The 23,084-nt window shown below is 48.6% G+C and overlaps 1 protein-coding gene across 2 annotated transcripts in view; it reads left to right on the top strand.

The window, feature by feature from the left end:
• Positions 1 to 23,084, top strand: part of si:ch211-191a24.3 (tensin-3) — a 52,725-nt gene that overhangs the window by 17,176 nt on the left and 12,465 nt on the right. For both annotated transcript variants that reach the window (XM_049008475.1, XM_049008465.1), the window contains exons 14-19: positions 3,466 to 4,542; positions 8,801 to 8,958; positions 9,737 to 9,869; positions 11,483 to 11,563; positions 22,061 to 22,217; positions 22,602 to 23,008. In XM_049008475.1, coding sequence (XP_048864432.1) covers positions 3,466 to 4,542; positions 8,801 to 8,958; positions 9,737 to 9,869; positions 11,483 to 11,563; positions 22,061 to 22,217; positions 22,602 to 23,008 — 2,013 coding nt within the window. The remainder of the gene's footprint in view (positions 1 to 3,465; positions 4,543 to 8,800; positions 8,959 to 9,736; positions 9,870 to 11,482; positions 11,564 to 22,060; positions 22,218 to 22,601; positions 23,009 to 23,084) is intronic.

Raw genomic sequence — 23,084 nt, forward strand, 5'->3', positions numbered from 1 at the left:
TCTTTAAAAAATGAAAACACTTCCTGATGCAGACCTACACTGCTATCTACAACGTCTTATCTGTTTATAGCACTCTATGGTACTAGTTGGCACTCTGTGGTACTTATATTTTTAACACTACACCTACGACCCTGTGTCTGTTCAAGGACACGGTGTCAGTCCTTGGAGGACTCAGATCTGTGTCCCACCCACTGAGCGCCTCAGCTGTCACTGAACTGTCAGAGTCAGCAGACCCACTCATTCAGGATGTAGAAGTTACTCTATTCATTTCCACATAATAGCGGCATATAGGACATGACACGCAAACAGAGTCTCAGTTTAAACAGAGCGTACATAGATTGCCGTGGCTTAAATTCCGCATCATATTTATTTAGCAAATGCTTCTGTCCAAAATGACGCACAACTGAACAGCAGATTTTCAAAAGTCCAATGAAATTTCTTTGAAAATCCACCTGAGGGACTGATTGGGTTTTGGAAATTTGCTCTTCAGCTGAGACAGCAGGGTGGAATGGGGGAAATCACTCTATTGATCATGGCATTTTGAACCGACAGCCTTCTGATCATGGGCACGGGAATCTACACATTGCTCACACATGACTTACATGCTGACAGAAGCGTACAGGACTGTGCCTGGCTAGTAAAGCTGGGGAATTCACTTTCATCGGCGCTCTTTACTTATTCTCCAAAAACCCTAAGAGACACAAAGAACCCCCAAAAAGGCAGAGTGACATATAGCCTTTGTCTCCAATTAATCCGCGGCTGCAGAGTCCCAGAAGCTCTGATACGCAACTGCAGAATGCTTCTTCTCATTCTGGAATCTTCCAGCATCCCAGAGACACTTTCAAGTACAAAAATGTTGCGAGTAAACGTGAGTTTCACTGGGGATGGTCCTCAGTGACCCCAAGAGTCGGAGGACACATATTTACCAGTCAACAGCACTTGTCCGTTTCCTCCGCACCGCTCAGGATGTGGCTGTTTCGTCGCATTTGGGGGCAGATTCCAACCCACGTTGAGATTGCCTCTCCGGGGAATAATGACCAGCGCTGTTTTTGCAACTCGATCTTTTGCTGAATGTTTCTGCTGTCCGGCGGTCCGGAGCAATCTTCTCACTCTGCCACGTTAGCTCCACATCACCCAAAACTCGTACGGAAGTTCTTTCCCTTATCGATTATTTCAATGACGTGATGATGGAATTTTCTGGAATTATTATACGTATATACGTCAACATGCTCAGTGAGACAACTGGAATTATGGGTATATCAAAGGGCAGGATGTATGTTTAGCATTTTCATCTTGCAATGTAGGTAGTCCATCCCTACAGCTATGAAAACACTACACAGCCATAACCGCTAATCCCTGGGGACAAACAGATCATCGACTCAGGAACGAATAGTCAGTGCAGGACTGGCCCTGTTACCTGTTAGCATCTGCTAACTACTAGTCTAGCTCTGCGACAAGAGCTTCAGATCGAACCTCAGTCATTTTATACAGAATGGAATCTCCCTTTCCTTTCTGAGTGAACGTGTAACAAATATCCCTGTCTTCCTTTTAGCTATATAAAGGCCTCGTCCTCGGGTCAGAGACCAACGGGAAACAAAGCACAAACAATTGATATACCCGGCACTTGGGGTTTCATGCACATCTGGTTTTAGCACAGCACTATATATGTTGATGGCAGACATGTAATTTGGCGATAAGTAGAGCTGGGAAATAACTCGAGCGAGCCTAGAAAACAGCCAATAGAAAGCAGGACGGCAGGCTAATTAAGGCAGCAGGCTGGCTTTATGAAAAGCCATCGCCACTAAGGAATGTTGTTTTCAGCTTCTGATGGTTTAAGCTCATTTCGTCCTCTTTCCCTTTCTCTGTGGCTGCTTTTTCCTTTTTCTCTTTCTCTCTCTCTCTCTCTCTCGCACTGTGGGAGATCAGGTTACGGCCCACCTTTCTGCCCGCCCCCCCCAGCTAAGTTCTGCCCTTGTGTTTACATTCCCACTCCCATATTTGGCCAAACCAAGGTCTGGTGTATACTGCACAAACACTTACCTTCTTCAGAGAGAGAGAGAGCAGGGCTCCAGTAAGCTGGGCCTCTCTCATGCTAAACTGGCAATCGCTGGTGCCCCCACTCCCCCTCCCTGAAACGTAGTCACTGGGAGTTGAGAGGAGAGAGGAGTAGAAGCAGAAGCGTTACCTGCACCTGGCTACGAGGTAAGAAGACTTTCTTGAAATGAAGTTTAGGAGAAAGGAGAGTTTGGGGTAGGGTAGGGTGGGGGGAGGGGGAGAAAAGGACAGAAAGTCTGAGGGGGGGCTATCACCTTGTGGGAAGGAATTCAGGCTGCTTACCGACTCTGACTTGGGGCAGTTGTGTTCAGTGTTGGGGGGGGGGCTTTCAGAGAGCATTCCTTTCTCCCTCCAGCGCGGAGCCTCCTCCTGCTGGAGCATGGAGCTGGCGGACTCTCCATTGGGCAGTTTTTAGCTGGTTAGTGAGCTTCTGGCCAGCGATGGCTTGGGGGTCCTGTGCCTTTTCACCCCTGTGTGCCTGGAGTTTGAGTCTCTTTGCCCCGGCTGTCCCGGGAACCCGGCATGTGACAGCAGACTAGTTTGGTTACATTGCTGCTGGGAGGTGGTGCAGGACCCACACGCGTGTCCTGTTTGAGACCAAACTGGGGGCAGCTACAGACAAGCTGGGGTACGTCAGCGTCTGGGACCCTATCATGGTTCGTTTTCATACACGGGAGATTGCTTTTCCGTGCAGGATTAAGGTGCAGCGTGCAGTGTGGAGGCGTAACCTGCAGTGGTTCTGCTTTAATAAAATTAAATATCAGTGTGGAGCCCTAGAAACTGTAGAACCACAGGGAGCAGAACCACCTTGTCAGAGCGGACAGTTGCATGCGAGAGATTGAAGTGTGACTTTAAACATTCAATACTCGGTGCCATCTGAAATGTGACCTGGATATTGTCAGGGCCGATGTTAATGCTTTTCAGGTGGCTTTTGTGTTTGGTTGGTGTGACTTCTGTCAGCGTTTGTAGACGTCAAGGTGAATTTTGAAATACAGTTTTTTCTTGGGTTAATGATAAAACTGACTGAAAGTGTTATGTTGATAGTATAGTAACATAATGAGACCCGAGCTTCCACGTCCAGCTAGATCAAAGTAAGGGAGGGCAGGATGTGTTTCTTACGATACCCATATACTTAAATCCCCGCTGCTTATCTGCTCTAGTCCTCATGTTGATGTAGAGCGTCTCAGGGAGGGTGGAAGACTGAAGCAGAGGGGGGTCTTTGAACCAGCTCATCAAAAGGGCTTTGACTGCTCACTAGATGTCTGGAAAAAGTAGGGATAGGCCTTGTTAAGTGCTAGTCATTCTGCATGTCATACCGAATGCAATGCATTATGGTTAATTTGCTGCAGACTAATGGTACACAGGTGTCCCAGGTTCCACAGCTAACCATTTCCCTTGATGTTTCCGCAGTGGTGCATGCACAGGGGCCTGTGGACGGCAGCCTATACGCCAAGGTGAGGAAGAAGAGCACGGACGGGGCCCCACCTGGGGGCCCCACAACTGGCAGCCTCGAGCACAGTGACCACGCCTTGTCGGCCAGCAGCGACTCTGGCCTGTCCAGCACGTCGCTGCGCATAGGTCGTGGCCCCAGCCAGCAGGAGAGGGCTGCATTGCAGCGCCTGCTCAGCGGCATTGGCCTGGAGTCTCCAGCAACCCCAGGGGACATGGTGGAGCAGCAGGGGGCAGGGGTGCCCAGCACACGCGGCATGGGGGGTACTCGAAGAGTAGCAGCAACTCATGTGCACGCCAACGGCGAACGGGAGACAGACATCCTGGACGATGAGGCACCTGCTCATGACCTCCACAGCGCCGACAGCATTGGCACGCTTTCCTCGTCTGAGGGGCCGCACTCGCACCCACTTGCCCGCTGTGCCTGTCATCAGAGCAGCCAGAACTCTCTGCTATCTGATGGATTTGGTGGTCACGTTCCCATGAGCTTTGTCCCTGATGACTATGAGCGTGGTTACCCGTCGTCTGGGGGCGGCCCCCTGCCTCAGGGGGCCACATCAGGGCTACAAGCTTTCATGGTGGGCGGGTACTCCACACAGACGTGGGTGAGACAGCAGCAGATGGTGGCCGCCCAACAGTACAGCTACCCCTTGGCTGAGAGCGAGGGGCGGTACCCTCATGACAAACCGGGTTCTGCTTTGACCACCCATGTGGCCCCCGAGGGCAGTGGGGGCCACAACTCAGCCGAGAGCCCTGCTGACAGGGAGCTGGGGGGCTCCAATGGCTTGGATGCTGCTGCAGCAGCCCAGGACGATGAGCTGGCCTCGCTCACCGTGGACATTGATCAGTCCATTGACCAACTCAACCAATTAATCATGGACCTGGACCCCACGTTTGTGCCCATACCCACACAGTCTGGCTCAATCAGGAGAGATGGGAAGAGCCACTTCAATGGCTCTGAGTTGCCATGTGCCAACGGAGGAGGCCACAGACCAGCTGAGAACCAGCAGGACGTGCAGCCAGCTTCATACCCAACAGGTAAGCTCGGTATTACACATTACACTCACAAGAGATCAATGCATGGATACGGAGGCGTCACGTATCTCAGGTTTTACATATTCTTCTAAACTGAAATTCCCTGAACACTGACCTTTCCCTGATTTGTGGAAACCGAGACTCTTATTTCTGCTACTGCTTGTCGCGTCATTACAGAAAACCGTGGCGAGCGCCAAGCTGTAAAAACATTTCTGTCAGACGGCTGGCTTCAGGGCTCATTTGTGCTGGGGTATCTGAAGCCGAAATGGGCGCAGCTCAGTAAACCACAGATCAAGTCTGTTAATAATGTCGGAGGAGGGGCAGTTAAGTGTTCCAGTCAGCGGCTACTGTTCCTGCCCGTGGTCGAATACGATCTCGAGTTCAGCAAATGTATGCAGGCAGTGCCTACAGCACATTCCTTGTGACCTGAAGGAAAAAGGGCGGATATCTTAGAGGCCATGAACCATAAACTTAGAGGAAAGTAACTGTTGCATAAGACCCGCGTGCTTCTGTGTGTGAAACCTTTAAATATGTCTGTTTCTGATACCCTTCTGTGAAATCTTTCTTTTTCTCTTTCACTTTCTGTCTATCTTTCTCTGTTTCTGTCTTGCTCCATCTCTCTCTTTGTCGAGAAGCTCCTACAGCCCGTCCACTCCGCAGCCCTCATGCGTTCACACCACGATATTGTCCGTATTTCTTGGGTAGGCTCAAAGATGGAGATAAGAATGCCGCTGTGTTTTCTCGACTCCGGTGTGATTAAGAGGTTTGCCCTTGAGCATGGTCCTTATCTGCCACTGGTGAGACACTGTGGTGTGTCATTGCCGAGCGAGGAAGCCTGCGGTGGTGTCGGCACCTTTCATCCTGTTGGAACAGTTCTGCAATCTTCTGAACTTCTCATACATGTTCAGCAGCCGAGAGCTTGTGTGTGATGCCCTTGTGCATTGACCGCTATTACCACAACCATTTTCTGCTTTGAGCAACTGGGATAACGCAGTTGAGAACTGGTATTTCTGTCTCTCAGATTTGCTTGTGTATTTTTATTATTATTATATTATTATTATTTATTTAGCCGACATACATTTTAGAGAGAAAACAGGATCAGACAGTGCTTGATCCCCCATTTACCTAATTTTACTCAAACTTATGGGTACAAGTCAGTTGTTTATCAGTAACTTACCCTTTGGTGCTGGCATAGGGGCCTAAACACAAGCATATCGCCAGTTTGCCTCCTTGGCTATGGACCATTAAAAAAAACAAATAAATAAAAAGCATATTGTGAATAACCTCTGCAGGCTCTGTGTTGATGCTGCTTGTCTCCAACTCCTGGTTATTCTGTCTTCACCAGCGACCACAAATTGAACCGAGTGCAGGAGTAAATGTAGCAGCGCTTAAATGTGGATGTAGTTTATAACACAGCAGCACTGGCTGACGTTCAAGCGATGGGGTCCATCGGATTTCCTGAGGAGATTCCATCGAGTGGGAAATCAGGTCTGTTGGAAAAAAGGGTCTCAAGAGTAGAATTAATGTAACTGAGGTTTGTCTGTGGTTATCCGGTGGCTACGGCCTGCGTGTGATGCGGTCTGACATGTATTTACTGCGGTATCATCAGTATCAAGGGCTGGCAGAGTGGTTTTGCAGCCACTCTAAATCAAGTATAGCATTTGTGAGGGTGACCATGATTGGGAGAGTCAAACTGTCCCCAATTCTGGATCCTGGGAAGAGCCAGGTTTAGGGACAGACCACAACATTTAGCCTGATTCTGGCTCCTCCTTGATGCTGGCAACAATGTGCAGGTTTAAGAAATGAAACGCATACAGTAGCTTACTGCATGAAGCCCCTCACACTGGGGGCCTTATACATATGTGCATCGTGGCTAGACAAGATGGCACATGCAATGCATTCCCTCTGCTTTCCATTCAACCTCAAATGGACAGTTTACTGGGTAAGCTTTTAGAGATTCTGCAAAGACAGTGACTGCTTTTTTTCACGCTCCTGGTTGATCCTTATGTGTATCTGGAAGATTCAAGTTATGTTGCCCTCCCACCTGCTTGCTCCCCCAAAAACACTTCAACTCTAACATACAGCAGATGTCTCACAGGTTAGCTTCAAACCTTCAAGAAAGGATTTACTGCCAGGTTACATCGATGGAAGACGTCCAGACTGAAACAGAAGGAGAAGCCAAAATTCTGTCGGGTAGAAAGATGATAGTCTGCTTGCACAGATAAGATGAGGCTGATGTTGTAGCCAGCAGAGATCTGGGAAGTGACGTCACTGAATTACAAAAAGTCTTCACGTTTACATTTGTTTATTGTACATGACTATTGTTGGTGCCTCCTGTTGGTCTGAAATCCAGTAGGCTCCAGTAGGCTCCAGTAGACTCCAGTAGGCTCCAGTAGGCTCCAGTAGACTCCAGTAGACTCCAGTAGGCTCCAGTAGGCTCCAGTAGACTCCAGTAGGCTCCAGTAGGCTCCAGTAGACTCCAGTAGACTCCAGTAGGCTCCAGTAGACTCCAGTAGGCTCCAGTAGGCTCCAGTAGACTCCAGTAGACTCCAGTAGGCTGGAATCGTGTGACCTTGACTGGAGGTTGACTGTGTCCTCTGTGCTCCCCACACCTGCTTCCTGTGCTGGATCAATGTGCTTCCCTTGGCTACCCGCGTGTCAGATGTCTGTGTGCTTGTTTGCTCTCGGGCTGTTGTAGAGGGTGCAGCGGGGACAGCTGGAGTTCCTGCCGGCAGCCGCGTTTGTACGTTTTGGGAGTTTCCCCTCCAAAAGATGTGTGCGTGTGTCAGTTTGTGTCCAGCTACTTTTCTCACCATTTTTGCGTTACTGCATTTGGAGCAGGCACTCAAAGCAACTGGCTGTCGCTAGTCAATCTGTGGATCTCCCCTGTCCATCTGGTAAACCGGAGAGTCAAATCAAATCAAGACTGAATCAAGATCAAATCAAATGCACAACAGTACAGCATATAGCAGTATATGTGGGTAATGAAATGAGTTTTCCTGGGAGCTCCCTATAATGATGTAATGAAAATAAAGTAAATATGAAAAGTCTTATAGAAATGAAAAGATGTTTGCGAAATGCCCACACAACAGCCCCATCAGATGGAATGTGAATAAAACAACTGGGTAATGCCTATGTAATGGACTTGGGGGGGGGGGCAGCTCATTCCAGCTGGTGTGGAGCTAGTGGGCCTCACTTCACACCCCCCTCCACACCTCCCCCCAGCACATACACACAAATGCATGGTGTGGAGCCCCTATGCTGCAGATTAGCTCTGCACATCAACAGCTCACGTTAGCGCCTCGCTGCATTCCTCAGCCCTGTTGGGGGGAAGGGGAAGAGGCCTCTTTTTGTGTGCCACTCCCCAGCCTATCAATTAACACCACTTCGCTAAGTGGGTCCTAAGGATGGGACGTCAAGTACCCTCTTTCTCCCCATCCCTGGGATTTGGGTTCTTCCTCAGCGTTCCCGCCACGTAGCTGTACTATCATGTCCAAGGAATTCTGTGCTGTGTTTTGTAGATTGTTAGGTAACATCTGTGCAGAAGCTCACAGGATAAAGTGGTGATCAGCTGTGTTTCTCAGTCAATTGTAGCTGCAGAAACCAATCTGAAAAAGATGGATATGGATGTAATATAAGTGAAATGTTTGAAACGTTCAAACCGACAGTGGAGCACACTTCCTGAGAGCTGGACAATGACTGTCCCCTTGACCTAAAACGCTCCTCAGACTTGATTCCCTCAATGATAGATATGAGGAAGTGGGCCATAGATCTTTCCCCATGCTTGTAGTGCTTTGTGCTGACACTGTGAGCACTGTGGGCAATGTACAGGGGACACAAAATGGATCCAAATTTGCTAAAATCCCCCAAACAGTAAAACTGTTTTTAACATGGAAGCAATGTCACTGAGTGTGTTCTTGGTGACCTTGGTGACCTTCCTGAAAATCAGGAACCAGAGAGACACTGGCTCCAGCTGAAAGTTGACTGGAATCCAGAATGCCCCCTCCCCTGTCACTCAACAACTTAAAACATATCATTGGTTAATGATTAGCTTAGCCCCTTTGTATGAATTATGGCCTCTGTTATGCTAAACACCTCACAAAATCCTGAAATTGCCACTGCTGAAAATGCACTTTTTTGGGGTGTGGGGAATATTTGAAGGCCAGGTTCTCAGTCGAGATTAGACTGGTGCTTATTTGTTTTACAGTGTCTCTGCACATGTAGGACATGCCCCACCAACACTGTCCCTGTCTCCAAACAGCTGGACATACCTGTGATGGGCAAAGTGACCAGCTCCTGGGTTCAACTCGAATGGGCAGAGATGTCGTGGACCACCAGGACCTTCAGAGCTCGGGATGGGGGTTGGGTGACCGATTCCAGGACCTACCATTACAAACCCCAGAACTGCTCTCCCCCGAAGTACGTCTAGGCCACTTTTACAGAAAAGTATAACTCACCCCACCTTAGAATCACCCCTCCCCCCCGGCAAGGGAAGGAACCAGGTCTAAATGGAGAAGTCCCGCTTGTAGGAATGGGCATGGCGTACATTAAATGAATCAGCTCTTTGTCTGTGATGTTTACCCTATGGCTCCGTATTCGACACTTCAGAACATTCTGTGCCACTTGGCTGGCTTGCAGTGCTGCACGCAATTAATAGCTAAACCTCTCCCACACGAAAACGCACCACCTTCACGTACACAGAGAGCAGTAGCCGACGGCGATGTCCCAGGGAGAGCAGGTGAGGTGAAAGCCATCTTGGATCATTTTGATCTGGGACTTAGGTTCAAGTCTTTAGAGGGACGGTCTCTTCAAGGTCAAGTTCTCCAAGGTTTGAGCTAAAAAGTAACCCCACAGATGCCGGTAATGGGTCTACCAGGCAGATATGGATTGGGGGGGCACTATAGACTTGTGCGATGAACTGTTTGTGTTGGTGCACATGTGTTGTAAACCCATAACACTGTTATTTTTAGGTTTGGTGACTTTAAAATCAAATGAAGCACCGTTTGCCATTTGTACAAACTCATAGAAACTCTTTCGGGGTATAAGTGCTGGGTGAGGCATTTATCTGATACCTCAGAGCATTTTCTGGAGGTGAAGGGCCTTCTACAATGGCCCAACAGTGATGTGACTATTCGTAATCTGCTGAGCCACACACTACTGCATTAGGTCTAACCTCATGTTTCTGTTTCCACAACAGAGATCTATCCTCTACACACCCAGTAGCGTGGAATATGGCAGTCGGAGCGAGCAGTTGGTTACCCGGGTGGAGGCAGGTGCTGAGATGGTTCCGGCCACCCCCGCTTTTCCCGTGTCTCCCCCGACTCCTTACGGTAAGCCCCCACCCCAATCTCTCTGTCTACATGCTGAGTGTTTCTGTGTCTGAATAGAGGCCATCAAACAAACGTCTTTTCTCCCTACCTGGAGAGAACTGGCGGGCAAGATGTGGCCTTGGGGATGTTTAGGGAATAAGAGATTTACTGTAACTAAAAGAGCGTTCATCATCCAACCATGGGCGTGTCTCCCAGCCGCTTGTGCAGTGCACCGTCATGGTGAGAGCGTTCAGTGCAGTGCACCGTCATGGTGAGCATGGAGTCATTACAGCAGGCACAGGACAGAAGGAGGGGGAGCATCCCCTAGTGTCACAAAATCGTCACTCCAGAATCATTTTTCCCCGTTTAAATCCTTGTTACTCAGCTGATCATCTACAATTTCCTTATTCAGTGGTTGTTTTTTTCCAAAGTGACAGCTAAACTGTGGTCAAACAGATCATGGAGCAACTAAGGGTTAAGGGCTGTATGCAGTGGTCCAGTGGTAACATCAGTTGGCCAACTCGGACCTGAAACGCTGGCCTTCTGATTACAAGTGCAGAAATAATCCACTGAGCCACACATTGCCCCCCCACCCCAAGTTAGTTGTACAGCTAGATATTTAATTCAAGTGAAGAGGCCCAGATAGGACCGGAACTGGGTTATGACCTCAGCAACTATGTTAGCTGCTCTGGATAGTTAAACATAGATAAACATGCTAGGATTTTTCTGATATCTACAACCAGAATTTCCACTTGTCTTAGAGTGACTCTCATTCATGATCCGTGGCCTTTGCTCCTCTTACAGATGGTACTTACCCCTCCCCCCAATAGTCCTTATGGTGCATTCATTTTTCAATGTCAGTTCAGTGACATCATATCCGACAAGCTCCCGTTCGAGCTACCAAATCTCAAAACAAACATGGCTGCCTCCATGAATTGATTATTGTTGCTTTATATTTTAGCAGATTTAGAGTGAGATAATTTTTTCTGAGAGACAAACAAACAAGAAACATGAACTAGTCAAACCACATTAAAAGCGTTATGAAATATTTTAGTAGATCCATAGCGATATTCTCTTTTCGAGAGGCAAACAAACTACAAACAAACAAAAGGCAATAACAAGTCTGGTAAAAATCTGATATTGCATGCTAGGATACTGTTTACGGTCACGATATGGTATTCTCTAAATCGAACACGTGCAATTATATTTATAACTATTAATGCATTTAAATATTGATAAAATAGAATTACTGTTGAGTGTGTAAGCCGCCATATTGAAATCACGTCACAGAGGAAACTCGGACAACAAAATTCAGATAACAAAATTATCAACATCCTTTTGTGATGTTTTCATCCGAGTTCTGACTCGAAGAGAAATAATGGAACGCACCATACGCCTCTCCCACTCCCATTGACTGTCATTGGCTCACGTCCCCTTAGCCCTGGGCCCCTGTCCTGTATGACTGATGGTCCCTAATACATGCCTGGTCTCTTGTACTGTGCCCCGCCACCTTCAGGAACAGATGCGGTGTGGCAGGTGTGTTCCTATATAGCTGCATCATGAGTATATGTGTGTTTCCCAGAATGCAATGCCCCTCTCATACCTCTGTTTGTTGGTGTCTCTCTCCCTGATAGTGAAGAACCTGATGGATTTACAGAGGAGGGCTTGTGGACAACCTGCGAGGCAGTATGATGTCTACAGAATCCCGCAGAATGGTACACCCCTTCCTCTGTGTATCACAAAGACACACAAACATACACCTGTACTATTAACTTTGCGGGGACCATCCATTCATTTCTATGGATAAAATCCTAATCCCAACATGACGATCTGAACCCCTACCCAGCCCTAACCTTAACCATAAGTAACCAAACAAAATACAAGGCATTTTTACTTTTTTGATTGCATTCACAGATCTTTGTGGAGAACTGAAAAATGGTCCCCACAGTGATACAATAACAGGTTTTTATCACATTGTGAGGGACATTTGGTGTGTGGGGGACACAGTATAACCCTAATCCACACGCACATACACACACACACACGCACACACACAAACATGCATCCATCACTGCCAAACAGTGGTTGATTCCCAGAGGTCTGGAGACTCAAATGGTGCTTTTCCACTGCCACCAGGAACTTAGCCGTACCTGACCTGTACGGCAGACTGATTTTCCATTGCAAGATGTGCAGAGTTGTACCCTGTACCCGCGATGTACCGTCGTGATGTATTGATGCATTCCAGAAAACTCATATACTGAAAATTCATGCATAAAAAATAGTATGGAAGGTCATGGATTCGTAATTTACATAAGAGAATGCTAATTCTGCTAGCGTTGAGTGCTAACATGACAGGGTGATTCTGACAGACATGCTAGCAAAATTTAGGACATAGGAAATCATGCTGTACACCATGTGAACAGTAAATAAGGTTTACGTCGCTGTTGCTCTCTGAATGCCAGAGAAACGTGGAGACGAACATGGGAACCGTCGAAGGGAGATGGGGGACTGGGCAGGGTGCTGGGGACCATGTGACCTAAGCCCTCTGCAGCCTGTGTTTGGGTTTTGCAGTGTCAGAGAAGTCTGAGAGTAACCTCTGACAGGGAGTGTGTGTGTACATATATATCTGAAATAGGGCAGAGAATGCAAACCAGCTGCATGAGGGGAAGTGTATGTGTGGCAGAATTGGGCACAAGAATTATTAGTGGTTGCCAGGAGACACTGCCCCACCCGTCTGTCTCCATCGGAAACGGGGCCCGATGTGGGCGGGGTTTCAGGTGTGTCGCCTACTTCCCAGAAAACTCGGCTCAGTGGCTGCCACAGTAAGGGGACGAGTCCAGAACTCCGCTCCGGTAGGAGAACTAGCCCTTTCTCTTTCTAAGACGTTTGTTATTAACTAGTATTAGCACTTAGAGTAACTTACCTGGGCTGAAAGATCAATGATGAATTTTCATTTTGGTGCACTTTGTGGGACGTTAAATACATGTAATTTACAGTTAGCCATCCCAAGCAGTCGATATGTAATTTATATGATGCATTAATATTTAAGGGGATTAAGACAGCATTACATCCAAAAAATAACAGCATGGTGTGTATGTGTGACCGGACATTTTTCGGTCACCACAAGAATTATCACAATTTCATAAAAATCTGTGAATGCTAAAAATTTCAAAAGTCTTGTATTTTATTTGGTCATGTATTGTTAAGGTTAGGGCTGGCTTAGGCTTAGGGTCGTGGTAATTTGGATTAGGGTTATGCCGATAGACATGAATGGAGAGTCCCCACAAAGATATGTGTGTGTGCGTGTGTGTGGGTGTGTGAATACTTTATACAGTACATGTTCTAAAGTTGCATTTGCTATCTTTTCTTTTCATATATTTATATGGAAATATTTTTAACCTCTAAATAAGGTGTTGAAGGCTGAAATATGTATTGAAATATGTAGATTTTGACAGCTATATTGCAGATATTAACACTCGTTAGAATGGAAGTGCAGCAACAGTAACATACCCTCTGTCGCTGACATTTTATGGAGACACATTCTTTCTCATTTGCTGTAACTGCCGACTTGCTCCAGAGCTGGGTGTCTGGTTCCGGGCTGGAAGGGCCTGGCACGCGGTCTCGGAAAACAAGAGAAAACAGACCTGTCTTGTGTGCAAGACCGCCTCCTCCAGGCCGAGGGGGGCGTTAGCGGCTGACTGAGTTGGGCATGGCCATGCGGACCTGTGCCAGCCACCTTTTTTTCCAGACTCTTGATTTTCAGCCCATTCTCTGGTTCCGACCCAGGAACAGGCCGCCTGCGGGACCCTACTGGGCAGGTTTTTGATGTCCATCCAACCTTTTTTGTTTTTCAGTTTTCCAGTTAGGGTCGTTTTCAAAAATGTGCTTTAGTTTTTTTCAGTCGAATATTTGTAGTTCTTGTACCTGGATGAGCAGCCAAAATGGGCTGCATTTCTCTGCGCTGTCTTGGGGGGGTGCCTTTATAAGAATTTACGCTTTCCTCCCCCACCATCAGTTGGTTTCCACATTACACTTTGTGCTTAAACATTAAGGGGGGGGGGGTTGAGGGTTGGCTTTCGTTCTACTGCTGCAAAGGACCTGCGGATTTTAAGCAGGGTGTGATCAGGTGACCTCACTGGGTGGTCATGCCCATATTGGGCCGTATGTGTGTGGGAATGCGCAAGTGTGCTCCGGTCACACGTGTATGTGGCCCTTTAAACTTAAGCTGCTGGGAGATGTTGCATAAATGCAAGGGCGGGGGGGGGGGGGGTGGAGGGAACAGTTGCTTCTCAAAGACGCGGAGATGCAATTGTATGTTGACCTGGTTCGCATCTACCCAGTACTGCTCTCGCTCGAACAGGGTCAGCGTTCCTGCCGGCGACGCCGGGGCCGTCTGAGCCCGACAGCAGCCATGGGCCCCTTGGCCTTGACACCTGCACGTACATGCAGGCGAGCTCCACCTCCTCGCTAAATCATTTACCGCCCCCTTGAAAAGAAGCCACCCGGAAAAACACGTGTAGTAGCTAAGATTATCACCCAGATTTACTCCGAGCGTAGAAATCTCACCAGGTCGCATGATCGTCACACAGACTTACATAACCCTCCCCCCCCCACCCAGTGATTGGTCATTGTTTCCCAAATCAGCTGATTGTGCGTGGCAGTCACATGGTTCTGATAAAAGTCTCACTGTTGACCAGCGAGGTGCTTCAGGGTCATCCTGTCCTATGAATTTCTAGGCAACAGTCTACAAACCATTGATAGGACCTTTAACTCCAGCTACTACAATTTAATTGTCAACATGCTAAAAATATTTCTAGAGGAAATTGTAATTTTTTTCTCCATAAACAAATTTCCTGCATGACGTATTACGTCCGGCAGACCCCCCCCCCACAACCTGCTAGCTTCCCCTGTTGTTCTCCTGGGCAACCATAAGAGTCCATAAGCTTTTTTTCTGTTGCATGGGATGACTTCCCCAGATCTGTCTTGACTGCATCAGGTAGTCGGACATCAGGAATGATCTACGTCCGTGGACTTATGGTATTCTGGGCCCTCTTAGCTTGAGTACTTACGACTGTGAAAACTAGCTGCATTCTCTGAGTGACTCTACAAGGCCTGATTAACGCAGAGTTTGCACTAATGCACACTTTTGTGTTGAATTGACTCCTACCCTGTTTGTATCTACAAAAATTGCTCAAATTTAAAAGACTTTCTTTAGCAGATTGGTAGCTGCTGTGTTTGGGGATCTGCAGTAGCTCTTCTCTGCTGTGTACCTCTAGCAGCCAAGAAAAAAATCTAACGCAACAATTATCCTGCGGTCGATTATCTCTCAGAAGTTGGAAATTCCGAGGTGTGTGACATCACGTCCGACAATCCACCGTTCGAGCTTCCACATCTCGGAACAAACATGGCTGCCTCCATGAACACGCTGCTGTGTGTTGTTGCTTTATATTTTAGCAGATTTAGAGTGAGATTATTTTTCCCAAGAGACAAACAGACAAGAAACACGGGCTAGTCAAACCACATTAAAAGCTTTATGAAATATTTTAGTAGATCCATAGCGATATTCTTTTTTCGAGAGGCAAACAAACTATAGACAAAAGACACTAACAAGTCTGGTAAAAATCTGATATTGCTGCTAGGATACTGTTTATGGTCATGATATGGTATTCTCTAAATCGAACACGTGCAATTACATTTATAACTATTAATGCATTTAACAAAATTAAAAACTTTAAATATTGATAAAATAGAATCACTGTTGACTGTGTGAGCTGCCATGTTGAAATGACGCTACAGGGGAAACTCAGACAACAAAATTCTATCTGACATCAAAATAAGAAAGGAGGCATGTTTGCGATGGGAAGTGAAGTTTTTGTGACGTTTTTATTCAAGTTCTGACTCGGAGAGAGAACGTAGGATTAATGCCATCATCCTTGGGTGTTCGGGGAACTTGGGTTCTGGCTGGTGTTCCGGTTGTGGTGGGCCCCAGTTGTCAAAGAAACAAAGGCTGGCAGGAAGTTTAAAGTCCCCCAAGTCCTGCATTGATCCCACGGGATTAAAAAAGCCGTCCAGTCACCTGCTCGTCAGTCAGGGAGTGACCGTCTGGCCCAAAAGCCTGATCGCCAGATAGCGCAGTGCCACATTCCAGAACACCACCCCCGATGCTGTCGCCGAGTTCAACACACGGGACATTAGAAATCAGATGTGGTATTAAGCATACTTTTTTGTTGAGGTATTTTTGTGTTTTTACATCATTTCAGAGGAATATTCTGTTAGAAAATTGAGAATGTTTAAGTAGAGACTTATAAGCCCTTATGACAATCCAGCATTTTAGACAGAAGCTTGTTAAATTCTCCTATTTTTAAAAACAAAACAAAACCTTAACCAGGCACCAGTCAAATTGAACCATGCAGAGCAGGAAAAAACGGAACATTCCTGCACTCAGCTCTCAGGTATTTTATTTGATATACTTTATTTGTTCATTGTCTTCATAGTCTGTTTAGTTACTTTACTTGTTTACTTTCCTTAATCGTCCCCCTACATCATCCTCACAGTCACTCACCACTTGTGCAGGAAGACACTTCACAATCGGCCGAAGACACAAAAATGTCACGCATCAATGAAAATAAGCCCTTTTGGGGTCAATCCCATAAAAGGGCACAAGTGACCCTTGACCTTTCACAGTACCTTTTGATTGGAGGAAACAGATTGTGGGGGGCAACTGCCGAAACAATGCAGAGTGGTCACTGAAAGGAAGGAGAGAAGTCAGATGTAAATGTGGCCTGGGATCTTCTCCCCCCCCCCCCTCTCTCTCTCCCCCGCCTTGTCCCCAAAGCTCAAAGTCAGCCTGAGTGTCCCAACAAGAGGCGAAACAATCGGGAAATTCTTTACCATCTGGGCCCAAACCAAGCGAGAGATTAAATGACTTCATTCAGCTGCCTCGGCCGACTTTAGCTGTTCGGCGAGGGCTTGGAGCAGTTTATTACGTGGGGGGGTCAGGGGGGGGGGCGTGGAGAGAGCGAGGAAGGGAGAGAGAGGCTGAGAGCGAGAAGGGAGAGAAGGCACAGATAGCGAGCCAGTGAGGAGTGCTTCCTCCGTTTGTGCTCAGTACAGAGAAGGGAGCTGTCTGTTTGGAGGGATTCACAGTGGCCTGCGGTGTACACCCCCCGCTCCCCCATGACACCGTCTCCATCATGACTGCTTCTCTGGGTACGTACGACTGGGCAGAACCTCTGCTTTGTTCCTGAGCCTTGTGTTTCCGAACAGTGTGTGTGTGTTGCTAAATTTGCCCTGAACACTTGCATTGTCTCCGGCCTCCGTAGCAAGGTCTGTAACCCGACCCTGGCCTGAAGACTTTGGCACCTCTTCTCTCCACCCCATGGCATTCACGGGAAGCTTGCGTTTTGTCATTGCTGCCGTGTCTGATTCAGCTCCTTTGTCAGCCATGTTTAGCACACGCGATGATCACCCTGTGCAAACGGATGTGTTTTGGTTCTTGTTCAAACCAGAAGTCTTTTAAGGACTAAGACTAAGATTAACTTTATTGATCCCAGTGGGAAATTCAGGCGCATACTGCGCTATGGTACGTAGAGCAGAGACATAAACACAAAAAGTGCAAAACAAACAAAATGCAGAGACGATATATATACTGCAAACAACTCTTGATGGTGACATGGGCAAAGTGACAGCTTATGTTGGTTTTGTTGTGGCCGTTCATCGCTGATCCTCTGGGACACCCCTGAGCCTCAGTGGGACAGTGACAGCAGGTTTCTGGGCATCTTATCGGAGTTACATGGACTTGCAGTTTTCATTCGAATGTCGGCACTGTCGGTAGCCTAGCTTGTTTCTGTTGCTGTGCTCTGGGTTGAGGAGGGCAGCCTGTAGAAGAAGTCGTTTTCCACTGACTGTTGCTGGGGCGGGTGTAGAGAGCATGGTGGGAGGTGAGGCTAAGGACGCGACTCCGCTGTCCCAGCATGCACCTCTGCCACTCACACGGCTGTTCCTCGCTCGCGTCCCTGCCCTACCAGATGGGGGAGAAATGGGAGCCGGGCGTCTGTGCAGCCGTCACATTCCGCATCTGTTTAATATCTTTTCCCAAAAGCCATTTTCTTTTTGGCAAAATCCCGGGGGGAGGGGCCCCCAAAATGCATTACGCCATCGGTGGCAGACATGCATCTCGCTCTCTTTTTTTTAACGTAATGTGGAAACATATGAGTCGCCGAGCGGGGATTCTGACACACGGCTGGGGCCACAAAGACCTCCTTCTGCTCACGTGTTTTTCCAAGGTCGACATGCCCCCCCACCTTCTGACTGTGTGGGGGTCCGCGTTCCGCAGGGCTGTCACAACATACGCCAAGTTGGGGGGATGCAACTCTCAGGCTCTGTGACCCTTTAAAATACCTGAGCAGTGTCGACCAATCGGATGGTTTCGTTTCCCCCGAACCGATGAGCCGTGAATACTGCTGTCTTTTGAGATCTGATCTGCTCTGAAAGGGTTAACATTTTGCACATTTTACGTAGATGCTTTTGTCTTGTCTTTTCTTTTTTTCAGAAAGTTTGGGTCAGCCAGTCCTTTGCACAATATGGGGAGTTAGGATTTACTCAGGGGCCCAACAATGAAATCACTCTATTGACCCTGGGATTTGGAGAAGCAATTTTTTGATCACGCACTGGCCCTCGTTTAATGGTCGCATTACTGAGGTCCATCTTGTGCCGCCATACATCAGCACACTAGGTTCTGTAACTTTGAGTGGAAGGTCATTTCTTTGTCTGTGGCATGTGGACCAGCAGTGCCTCTACATCTGAGACCCATCTTGGTGGGCGTGAGATAGGAACCGAACTTGGTGCCACCACCCTAGGGCCAAATGTCCTCTCCCACCCCCAGGAAGAATCAATCCTGAGCATCCCCCCCAGCGAGCAACTGGGCTCCAGCATTGACGTCACCTCAGACATTGGCATCTCAGTGAGGCTCCGCCCTCCCTCTCTGGCCGTGGCGAATGCGCGTGACTTTGATTCGCTGGGGCAGCTGAACACCCTCCCACCCCCGGCCGCCACCCCCAGGCTCCAGCTCACCCTCAGAGCTCCCTGAGAAGCACATTCTTGCAATGAATAGCAGGTTTGTTAACCCCCCCCCAGAAAAGCAGGCCTTTGTGAGAGATGTGTGCATGAGCCCCATTAGATAAAAAGGCAGCATCTCAAACGCGAAGACCCTCCCCGTGAAAATCCGCTTAGCCTGACCACGGAGCGCTCTCACCGCCATCGTGCCTGCTTAGCGTGTGCGTGTCATTCGGGGCGTGGTGAGGGCTGCGTGTACTGGATTCCAGCAGGACGAAACATGATCGAGGCAAACCCCCAACCTCCTTAGGGGCAGCTAGCGGATTAGTCAGAGTGACCGGAGTCCCAAGAGCCGCGGATGAGATAAAAAGTAAATAAAAGGAGGGGGCTAATTACATAATCAGTGACTCCCCACGCCCAGCCCCCTCCCCGATCATGGTTCCCACTCGTGAGTGGGCTATGGGCCGCGGGCTTTTCCCTAACATGCAATGTCAGCTTGGGATTGGCTGGGATGGAGAGCATGGTGGGGGAGCAGGGATTCGATGTGGAAGGTGTTGGGTGTGATACTGCCTCCACCCCCTCACATACATGGGAGCTTCTGGCAGACATGTCAGGCACTGAAGTATATAGATCCTCCTGGGTTTATAGAGATTAGATAGAGAGGGGGGGACGTCATATACTGGAGACACCCATGGCAATAACACTGTGTTCTGTTCATTTGTTTGCTCCAAGCAGCAGGCAGCAGACAATCCCAGAAATGTGCATTATTATTGCTAATATTATTTTTGTTTTTACGTTTACTCAAATTTAACTTTGTTCTGCAGTTTGGTGTTTAATGGCGATGGGAGGGAACCATCATGTGCTGTCAATCACGTTTAGCCCAACAGGCCCACATAAAGTGGCCAATGAGAAGAGGGTTAAACTTATCGGTGTAAAATAATCCTGCCCATCATGAGATAATCCCGCTCATTGTAAAATAATCCCACCCAGTATATGATAATCCCACCCAGTATATGGTAATCCCACCCAGTATATGGTAATCCCGCCCACTCTGAATTTGGAAGGCGGAGTTCTCCCATTAATGTTGTTCAGGTTTAATAAGATCCAAGCCGGTTGAGCTCAATACTCATCAGTACAACATTGCGGCCTTTAAGGATGCGAGCCGGGACAGTGTGGATTACAGGGCACCTCACACTGGCCCGAAATGCTGAGAAAATACAGTATGAACACGCCTGTGGGAATCGTCGGTCTCTCAGGATTAATGATGGTCAATCCCTTTGGTGGAGGGGTGAGCGGGGGGGGGGGGAGGGGGGGGCGTGAAAGGATGTGAAGAGAGTTTTAATTAGCGACTGAGGCTTTTGGCAGGGGGAAAAAAATCACCCTCAGTTTCATTCAGGACCCCTAGTCACATGGGTCTGCCGGCCCTGGGAAGGAGAGAGATGGAATCCAACAGAAGGAGAGGTATTTACCCCCCCAACCCCCCTTTGGGAGCATGGGGGGGGACTTGGGGGCAGATAGGTCACGCTTAGGGTTTGGACATCTGCTGGTGAGCTTTAATGCCTGGGGGGGGAGGGGGGATAACAATCTAGAGGCTGTCAATCTCCCAGTCGAGATCCCTTTTCATCTGCCTGGACCTTATTTTCATGTGCCGCTGTTTATCCAAAGGAGCCCTACAGAGATAACGCCCTGTCGGGACCCATTTATACTGACAACCACTTCCTGGGGAAAAATGTGTCCTTGAGTGTTTCGACCAGCTTCAGAATCTCGCCATGGGGACCCATATCAATGCACTGGATCTGCTGCATCTGAGAAGCTTCACTGACTGTAACACTAGCCTGAGGCTAAACTCCCAGGGGGGAAATAAATGTTTTTACTAATGTTTTGTAGAGCATTAAATGCAATCATCACGTTGGTTCAGGTTAGACTAGGCCAGTCCCAGAGCTGACAGAGAGGAGAATCTCTTCCGATTTGCTGACGGGTTTGCTTGGCTGGCACAGGCTTTCCTCTGCCTTGCTTATAATTTTGAGTCCCCCCCCCCCCAAATCCCACTCCAGAAATCAGCAGCTGAGGAATTTGCTGGAAAGCATCCCAGGAAGGCCGGCCCCAGGCTTCACTAGCCTGCTGCGGATGCCTCGCCCAAAAATCTGCTCGTACATTTGAGGTTGCAGTGAGGTCTCGCCTTTCGAGGCACGGCCTCTGGCCTTAGTACCCTTTACGGAGAGGGGGGGGCAGCCTCGAACCAGGGAGGCGTGAACTCGCAGTGACCCCTCTGCAATGTGCACGCCCTCTGGAATGCAGCGTGGGACATGTCTGGCCGGGACGCATGATGCATGGCTGGGGGTCACAACCCAACCCTTCCACGCCCGGCGCATGTCGACCTCTTCTTTTCCCTCCCTGACAAATCAATGCACCATCGTGGCAGGAAACACCAAAGTCAGAGAGCTACCCCTACACAACCTGTGAGAAAGAAAGGTCACATCACGATACAAGTTTTCTGTTTGATACAACAGTGCTTCTCAACAGTCCCATCCCAAACATTGAAGAAGCTACCAAACAATCAAGAACACTGAACACCTGGTACAGGTGTGCTGGGGGGTGGGAGAGAGCAAGAATATGAACCGACTAGGGGTCCCAGAGGACCGGGCTGAGGAACACTGTGATACAGGATACGGGCCTCAGTCTTTTGTATGAATTAAAGGTTCTCAGATTTACCAATACTGCACTTGACTGAAATGGCTGTTATTCTCCTTGTGTGTAAACATAACACTGAAAACCATACAAAGTGAAATAAAGCATGATGATACCACTCTGCCTTATTCAATCTGATTACTGCTAGTCGTTAACTTAAAACCCCCATCTAGTATTATAATATATCCTCAGAAGTTCAAACATGGTTCCCTCTTATCTGCATTAAACTTATCCCTGGGCTGTGTTGGTTCTGAGGTGTTTGCCTCACTTGGGCAATGCCTGTGTTTCTGGATGAGCTAAGGTGTGGGGAGACCTGGTTCTAAGACCGTCTGGACCAGCCACAGAGCAGGAGCCTAGAACGAGAGTGTTCCATGTGGTTCTGTGGGCTTAGGGGTGCCAATAGTGATACATAATGTGTAACCCAGTCACAGAACTGTAAAAACATGACTTGGAAATCATCTTTCTGACAGAATCCCGGGGCTACGTGGAGACCATGAGCCACGGCACCACGTCTCCTGATGATGATCTGTTCCGGACAGATGCATCCGGGGTCTCCACCTGCCAAGGGGCATTCGGATCGGCGCGCTCTGTCACCTTGGGGAGTCCCCTCCTTTCACGGACAGAGAGGTATGATATTGCATCCCTAGTTGGGGGTTTGGGGATTGGTGCACTTTCAACCTCCTGTAAAAATGTATCGTGGGGATCCAGTCCTGTGGTGGGCTTGTCCAGGGCTGATTTTTAAGGCCAGTTCAGCTCTGGCAGAACGTGTGAATGGAAGGCATTTCCAAAAACCAGCAGAGTCAGGGATAATGCAGAGAACAAACAGCCCGATTGTTTGCTATAACTAAGAATATTCTTAGCGCCGGGGATCCACTGGTTTGAACATCTTCCCCTAGGTGTGTCCCACTCCTCACTCTGTGGTTCTGCAGGGGAATTCGAGGCTGGGTCGTATGGGTACCAGTCACCCAGTCACCCAGTCACCCAGTCACCCCAGCTCTGTTTCGTTTCCAGCCCATCTTCCCAGATTCAGCAGTCCTCCCTCACTCGCTTCACACCCCCCTACCCCGGCGCATCCGAGCTGTCGCCCCCCACCCCCAACTACCACAGTTCTCCCCGGGGCACCCCGCACGGTCAGGGAAGGGGCCTGGACGAGGCAGACGCCACAGACCTGCCCTCGCTGCTCGGGAATGGGAGCCTGGAGAGGAGCCTGCTGGAGGCCATGGAGAGCCTGGGTGGGATGCAGCCCCCCCTGCCGGAGAAGCGCCGCATCTCAGAGGGGGAGCACTCCCTGGGCTCCGGCTCCCCTGCTCTCAGTGGCTTCTCCAGTCCCCACAGTGGCAGCACCATCAGCATCCCTTTCCCCAGCGTGCTCCCTGACTTCTCCAGCCGGGTCGTGGTCACCTCCTCACCGCTCCCAGGTAAAGGTTTGCCTTTAAGGTTCTGTGACTTTCACTGGCTTTGTAACTCCTGCTAAATTTAGCTACAGCTGCAGGT

This window comes from Brienomyrus brachyistius, chromosome 1, assembly GCF_023856365.1.
Source record: "Brienomyrus brachyistius isolate T26 chromosome 1, BBRACH_0.4, whole genome shotgun sequence".
In the NCBI taxonomy this organism is placed as follows: domain Eukaryota; kingdom Metazoa; phylum Chordata; class Actinopteri; order Osteoglossiformes; family Mormyridae; genus Brienomyrus; species Brienomyrus brachyistius.